The following is an 8,287-nucleotide window of genomic DNA, read 5'->3' as shown; positions in this document are numbered from 1 at the left end:
AGTCCAAGTCAAATCCGGAGCTCCTCCCTATATTGCTTCTGCGATAGCGCATGTATTGGCTTGGAACAAAAAATTCCGTGACCTGACTCGATGACTCACCCGATGTAGCGTGTGTCTCATTTCAGTGGCCCCGCAATGCGACCTTCCGGCTGGCGCCAACCGCTACGTCCAGACGTCGGGAGTGCGGACAATGGACGGTTGGAGCGTTAACATGTCGCTCCTAAAGAACACCTCGGCGGCGCTGCCAACACCTGAGTCAACGACGGTGACCGTTACCGGCATCTACTTCTCTTACGGAATCGCACGATTGCGCGTGAGTTCAAAGCTTCCTTCAAAATTCACTTCATAATTTCTCACTCAGGTCAAAGATCCATCCCTATCATCTAGTCAACCTCCAAACGACCCCCCCCCCCTCAAAAAAAAAAAAAAGCTATTAAGACGCCTGCTTCAGTGCTTTAATGTGAGCTCATTATTATAGAAGCACGAAGTGCAGGGAACTAAAACGGTAAAATGTAAGGACTACATATAGATGCGTTGGTGCTCGGAATTATTTTCTTTCATCATATACCCTCTTTTCATACACTTGTGTCCCTTGAGTTGCTTTGCGATCACGAACTTTAAAGGACTCCTTACTTTTTGGTTATGCACTGTAAGCTCTAAAGAACCATCTACAGAACACTTTTCTTTTATGCTTCACATAGTTGTATTATGAAAAGGGATCAAATTGAAACTGTGCGTCGTCATGCGACCAGGATACCAAGCCTCACTGCCAAAATATAAACTAAGGGCCCCATACCGTAAAACCATTCCAATTTATTGTTATTCCAATCTACTGGTGCCGAATTTACGCCGCGACCAATGTAGGCATAATTATGCGGTAACCCGCAGCGTTGTTTGAAGAGTCAAATCAAACGCTCTCCTCGTTTATAGGAGGTGATTTTTTTTTTTTTTTGCTTTAAATCGATTGGCAATTCCTACATTGAGCGGTTTTATCTCATTGACTGACACCAGGTGACGTGCACGCTGAAGTGAAGAGGGCTTCGGTGGGGCCGAGTAAGCATAGTGAAAGCAGGCATAACCAGATGAGGAAGGTGGTGCCGGCGTCAACGATTGGTCCGCTTCCCCCTTGCTCAGCCTGCAGTGGCTGGCCAAAAATCCCGGTAGCGCGTAAAGGAAGTTTAAAGATGTCGCTCAAACGAATCCTCAGTGAAGGAGAGTCGGCAGAGCGATGCAACCTGCCAGTAGGGCTAAGTATTGTTAAACTATCAGGGGAAAATTTTTATTCTACGTAAATAAATCCATGCTCCCTGGTAGCTCCCAGTAGCCAGTGACAGAGCAATCGGCGGGCAGCCGTCTTTTATTCCTTTCGGAACGGGACAGCCTCCACCTATTCAGAAAGGATTACTGCAAAACATTGCGAAATATTTATTCCGTATATTGAGGGATTTCCTTATTTTGGGCTTGTATATACGCGTACATCTCACTATATTTGGAAATGTGTTCTGTTAAACAAACAACGGTTATCGGGAACATTGGCCAATACGCTAAACATCCTGCAACATATTTAAATTGTCTTCGAGGAAAGGCTGTGTGAAAGTGTTTCGGATGAAAGTTGCAGCCATGTGGAAAAGTGTTCCGTATAACAGTGGTTATTTCGCTGGAACCCACTTTCATGTTATTAACGTTAACACAGATAGAATTGAAACAAAATGCAATGTATGTATGAAACGCTGTTTTAGTTAGGTACGTAGAAAGCATTTGCAAAGGTAGCTTGAACCTAACTGGAAAGAGAGCAAAGAACACAATGCGTTTGATGGTAATAAATAATGATGGTAATGACGATGATGATATCTGGTGCTGCTGTTAGTACGGAGAGCTTGAACGCGCATTGCATATGCAGATTCACGATGCGACACAGAAGGAATTTGAGACATCCGTTCCGCCAGTCCCGCAAGGTGACAGCGCTGGCATCGTTTCCTACAGTTTCACAGCCCATCCCGATTTCGTCTCGCTCAGTCCAAAAAGTTTTCTGGACTACAAGTGAGTGTCGCTTTAGAGCACTAACTGCGATGTCCTCGGTAACATTAAAGCTATAGAAGTTGTTGAATGGGCCTGTTTGTGCATGCTAACGTATAGTGTGCAAGTTGTAATAGTAGTGTTTCACCGCAATACTATTACAATGGTAGGAGTGCGTAAGTGCGTGTGTTTCAGCTACTTCCCTTCAACTCTGCCCCACTCGAATATTGTCAAGCGAGCAATAGCGACCGCCGCACTTAGAGACGCCCATTCAAGGTCGTGCTTCCACAAGGCTGACTCAATCTTCAAAACTCAAGATTAACCGACGTATGATTTCCCGTCCGGTTGCTATCCGCCGTGGTGGTTTAGCGGATGTGGTGTTGTGCTGCACGAGGTCGCGGGATCAAATCCCGGACGCGACGGCTGCGCTACGTTGTGACAATTGTGAATGCACACCGGAATTCCACGCATGTTCGGTTATCGGCAGATACCCACAAGTTTGCGCCCGTTTGATAGCAGAAGCATACACGATTCGATAGCTTTAAACGATAAAGAAGCCTTGTTCTTTAGAAGTGCACCTTAGACTTTTCTTCAGGGAAAGTCACCCTAATAAAACCGATGATTAGCCCTCGTTCTGCATAAAAACATTTTACCTAGGATTTCATATCTTTGACGATATGACCTACACATGCGGTGAGGTGTGTTGGTTCTATATATTGCTTTGTTGCAATAAAGACAACATTGTTAGTGAGCGCATGTGTTGTCGGTATATTCTATAGGTCCTCGTCTTACACACTGTTTTCCTTTCCCAAAGGAACAGCAACTAGCTCAACGTCGGTTCCTTGTAAAACCCTTGCCATTCAACGTCCAACAAGCCTTTACTGTACACGACGGCAATCTCAAACATTACGCACGAAGAGAAAAGCCGTAGTTTAAACATTTGGGCTAATTCTCACCACTTGAAGTCCCAGCAAAATGCCTGACAGAAGGATTCGAGAGTGAGAGCATTGAAAGCTTGTTTCGTGCAGTTTCTGTGCCGTATGTTTCCGTGTCGTCATGTTTACTAGCCGAAAAGTGTCAACAACAGAAAAACTCTCTTTTCTCCATCCATTATTAAATCTGACCACTAAAGTCCGAGCGTATTCCCATGGAACAAGCAAGCACACTCAAGGGTGCCACAGTTCTACTTGTGCTTTTCTTGTTCGACCACTAGCTCTAATGAGTTTGTGTGCGTTTTTTATGTTATTAGATAGTGTTAGTTTGTCCCTAAACTTACCATATATAAATTAACGGGTTACCGGAGCCATGAACCACAGTAGCAATTCTGGTTGTGACATCTTGTGACTATTTCTTAAACTTCATAGGGTTAGAGAAATTTTTTTTTCTCGTCAGTGCTAATACCAATGGATACTCTTAAAAGTGCGGCATGTAAAGCCTGAATTCAAGAATCATAATCAGAATTCAAGTAGAATATGTATAGGCCACTGCAGTATGACGTTTGCGTGTGTACTAGTAGTTACTCTGAGTCACCAGATGTCGCTACCAGCTTTGTTGTTGCCGTACACCTCTCCGGTAGCCCGGTTTTCGGCAAACAGTAATACGTTTCCTGACAAGCTAACACTCTCAATTTATAGGGCGTGAACATGGGCGAGTTGGGATCGTTTTTAAATTGCCAAGACGCGTTACTGACGGGACTTATAGTTTAACTCCTACATGTTTATTCATCTACATTGAGTCTGTAACGTGCTTTAGCAGCTTAATCTAAATTTACCTTCGGAAAGTTTCTATAGAGACTGTTCCCGTGTTCCATTCGTTAACACCATGCCCTGCCACCCACTGCAGATTGAAATTTCTGGTTGGAAAAATGTTCCACGCCGACGTCACCAAGCAGCTGTTGATCAGTCTACCCGGCCACATCGTGTACGGTTTGCGAGGGGCACGTCGGGTCCCGTTCGTTAATGCGCGTCGGTGGAGTCGGCACACCTTCTACAGGTCTCATCAACAGGTAGAGCACCAGTAGAAAGTGGCCAGTTTCACTGTAATTAAACTGGCGACATGGCTCACAGTCGCATTAACTGAACATGGCAACAAAACATCTGAACTAAGTTGAGTATATATGAATCAGACGGTGGTTACCACTCATGTAAAGTGTACATATTTTATATTGCTTGATATACGTATCCGTCAGCAGTGTCGTATATTATAAACGTCAACAAACGCTTGAATTTGTTCAGCGCTGTTGGTGTGTGTCCTTATATATGCGTGTCCAATGTGTGTTTGTGTGGGCATTTTTCTTCTTTCTTTAGATGTGCACTGCTTTGTATCTGGCATATCTTTGTTAAGCGGACGTTCTGTTTCCTCCAGTAATTTTTTTACAAAATTCCGTGAGGGCTGCTCAGCCACTTTCTACGGCTGGCCGTGTTCACTACGAGTGTTCTTGGCGTGACTGGCTACGAATGCATGGCCGCTTATAAATCACTCTTTTCTGCATTGATTTCAAGTAATATAATTGTTTGTTTGCAAACTGTTGAGCGTCTTCTGTGTAGGTTTGCAAGCAAAGTTTCAAAGAGAAATTTACAATCGCTAGTTTAGAGCAAGTACTTTCGTGCTGATTTTGTATTGCTTCAGAGAGGTTTCAAAGTTCAAATGGCAGCTTGGAAATTCGGTACAGAGCCCCCACTGAGCATAGCGTTTCAAAATTTCACCACCGGGATTGCACTAAAGCAAGCTTTTATTCTGCAATTTTTCATAGTAATAGCGACATTATTCTTCATGTAAAAATGGCGTACTTTATTCCGGTGCACATGCGGAACGCAATTCCCAACGTGCTGACAGCTTCCCTAATCGAGCAGAAGACAAACGGAAAGGAATGCACGCAGGATTACGGAAATTCACTGATACTAACTCTTTGAACTCAGTGCCCCTCTCATCGTACGAGTTCTTTCCCGTCTTCTTCACTGGCGCTGGTATGAACGCTGACAGAAAGATGACGAAACCCACCCAGAGCAAGATATTGTTGTCTAACTATTAAATTTTTGATACGATGCACCTACAACTACAAAATTCCTCTAGAATGTTGGACCTACAAAGCTCCTAATGTATCTAATTTTCGTCGGGATACCTACGGCCGCCGTGAAACGAGAATTCCGCTGAATAACAAAAGCAGAGGTAGCTCCAAAGCACAGTTTCCAGAAATGTGGTAATTTCTCGAAAGGGTCCTGCAATATCATTCGCAGTAATATTGACAACACATTACCGCTTAGGTGCCATCGTGCTCTCCGCAATGAATCGCGTGAACTCCACTGGCTTTCTCAGAATAAGCTTCATGCCATTCCTCAATTTCCTAATAGCTCTGTCACAAGCGTTAGGTAAACATTTCATGGCGTGACTTCAAGACCACGAAAAGTAAACAAATACGCTTGCACAAAACGTTTTCTCTGTACCTAAGTATAGCACTAAGCGATTTGCAGTCTATTCCAGGCATAGAAAAACAAGTGGTGGAAGCAGTAGCAGCAGGTCTCAGTCCCAGTTGGGAATAAAAAAAGGCGAATGTCTATATATGTGAAAAGAACAGATTAAATATACTTATAGTAACAGCACTTTTGAATCCTTGCGATACTTTTTTCCTTTAAATGGCTTACTGAGTATTTCTTGATCAACCCACTTCTCCGAAACTACTCGACGACATTTCCATTAGCGCATTGCCCTTGTATGCATTTGGAAAGGAATAACGAAACTCATTCCAGCGGTATAACTTCAGTTCAAGTTACATTTTGGCAGTGACGTTCTCTGCGCCATTTGACTGATATCTTTAAAGGTAAAAAGATGTACGTTACTTCCCTCGCTGAGCACTACCGCGAATCATAACCTGTAACGCGCCGGAGGAGGCGTGTGTGTTTTTAACAACATAAAAAAAATTGGACCACCATTGGGGCAATTTGAGCCTGCTGGTATGTTATATATAGTAGAGGTTCTGAATAGCAAAATAACGTGATAAACGGGAACGACAGAGCACTGAATCGCCGTTTTCTATGGGCTTAGTGGACTACCAAACATCCTGCTTTTATATTCTTTTTTATTTTCTTCCTGTTTTTAACCCAGTGCGACCCACACGCTGTTCCACGTCAATAAAAATTTAACTATACTGTTGGCGAGTATTTCTGGCCATGTGGAGTACATTTGTAGAAAAAGCAAAATGAAAACACTTTTCGGGGGGAAACTTGTATTAGTAAAGCACTGCTTTATTAGTAATTGTTCTCCTAAAATATATCGTATTAGAAATGCTTCTATAAGTTCCTTGCGCTTCAGCAACTATTGTTAGGCATCAAATCCAGCTTAGCGTAAGTGATATGTCACGGATCGCACGGATGAAGTATAGTCTTTTATTCGTTATACCACACGCAGTGCAGCATCTTGTATGCAATCGTGCTAGCTAACCCCTGATTCACTTTTACAGACGGGCGCAAGAGCGTACGAGTCGGTCCATCCTTTCTTCGTGATGACGACAGGGAATGCCTCTGTGGGCCTCTTCCTCCGCACTAGCAACGACGTCGGTAAGGACTAGCCTAAAAAAAAGAAAATAAAAAGGCTACCATTCCTGCATCATGCACGATGTAACCTTAGCGCGATAGCTGCAGTCATAGTGGCCATCTTTGTAGGGGAAAAAAATTGAGCTGTGTTTGGGGATTGCCCTTTCAGAATACCAAGCAAGCCTTGAAATCTTAGCGTTAGAAGAGGCTTATATAGTTTAAAAAATACGCGGAAACAATAGACAGCCGTGGCGATGCCGCCTTGATCGTTTCCGCTCAAATTCACTCTGATGCCGTGAATTTTTAGGCTGTCTAATCAAGCCTAGAGATGTTTCTTATTCGAAGAATATGATTAAACGAGCCAAAAACTATACTTATCACTATAGAGAGCCTAGAAACCTCCTAGCCTTGCAAGTGCTAGTTTGGTGGCAAACCTGTACATGATTGCGCAATCATGGTACGCAGTATGATCTCGTCATTAGAGCATTTTTAGCCTGTACACAAACACCTGACCGCTTGCGGTTTAACAAGTAACTGGTATACCAGGCAAGAACTGCGCTGGTAGCGACACCTTGTGAAACAATGTTTAACGAAAGGACATGCAAAACGAATGCTGCAACTTACATATTCTGTATGACTATTGCGGTAAAGCGTTGGTAGTAACGTAATGCTTAACCTGTCATACTTTTATGATTTTCCTCCTATACAAACGTGATTCGACAAAAAAGGTAGAGAAAGAACAAAAATACGCTGCGCAATATAGATGGACAAATTCTCACAAGACGTCTCTACCAGCTTAGCCACTACCAGCCACGTCTCTGGTAACCTTGTAACCTGTAAACAGCAAGTAATTTGCGGAGTAAACCCTAAATATGATCGCTTCGGCACAAACAAGAAAGGACGGAAGGGAACCAGCGGAGCGCCAACTTTCGAGTGTTTATTTTCTATTGCATGGCATGCAATTGCAATATATACATGCAGGCGAATGCGCGACATACAAAAACAGCTTCAATCGCGCAGCATCCTAATCCCAGCCTGCTATCAAAAAAACCTTCTTTCTACATGCATATGTAACACTGATGCGTCGCTAATACAAGACGAACCTCGCTCTTTAATATGAAGCGCCTCTAACAATTCACGTGCCGTGGTGTCCCTGCTTCTACCGAGAATCCGTACCTCGTCCAGGTTTGGCTCACACTGATGTGAGTTGCGATGCTTAGGCAAATGTTCTCCGTCCTTTCAGTGACAGCTCATGTACCCGTGCACGCTCATTTACGCATCGCCCAGTCTGGCCGACGTATGTCTTACCATCGTGGTCTTACCACAAGACAGCGGAAACGTGCTCGCCGCGGTTGCCGATTAAAATTTAAAGAAGAACAACTAAAACGGCCACTCGAGATTTCATCAACGGCTACACTTGCGGCACGTTAAATAACAGTATTTGTGAAAGTTCACAGCCTGTTGCACATGGTAGGCCGTGGAATGAGTCCAAGCGCTGTCTTCCTCTTGGCGCACAGAGGTGACACTGTCGCCCAACCAAGTGGCCACGTTCCGCGTTGCTGGTGGCGTGCTCGACTTCTTCGTCTTCTTCGGAGCCAGCCCCGCTGAAGTGGTCGCGCAGTACACACGACTCGTCGGTCTGCCGGCGATGCCCTCGCTCAGGTTCATCGTGAGTGGACAAACGGCCAGCACCAACAGAAGAGTTGTTCCCTTCACACTCTTCCTCCCAGAGGAGGCAAGTT

At 44.1% G+C, this 8,287-nt stretch overlaps 1 protein-coding gene across 1 annotated transcript in view; it reads left to right on the top strand.

Annotated features, from left to right (window-relative positions):
* The first annotated feature begins 211 nt into the window (after positions 1 to 211).
* The window catches only part of LOC142590834 (lysosomal alpha-glucosidase-like), a 32,833-nt gene continuing 24,757 nt past the window's right edge, over positions 212 to 8,287 (top strand). Inside the window, exons 1-3 of the mRNA XM_075703236.1 lie at positions 212 to 313; positions 6,473 to 6,569; positions 8,063 to 8,280. Coding sequence (XP_075559351.1) covers positions 212 to 313; positions 6,473 to 6,569; positions 8,063 to 8,280 — 417 coding nt within the window. The remainder of the gene's footprint in view (positions 314 to 6,472; positions 6,570 to 8,062; positions 8,281 to 8,287) is intronic.

Source organism: Dermacentor variabilis, chromosome 8 (assembly GCF_050947875.1).
Source record: "Dermacentor variabilis isolate Ectoservices chromosome 8, ASM5094787v1, whole genome shotgun sequence".
NCBI lineage: Eukaryota > Metazoa > Arthropoda > Arachnida > Ixodida > Ixodidae > Dermacentor > Dermacentor variabilis.
Note: the sequence above shows the minus strand (reverse complement) of the source record. Positions and strands in the feature narration are given on the sequence as shown.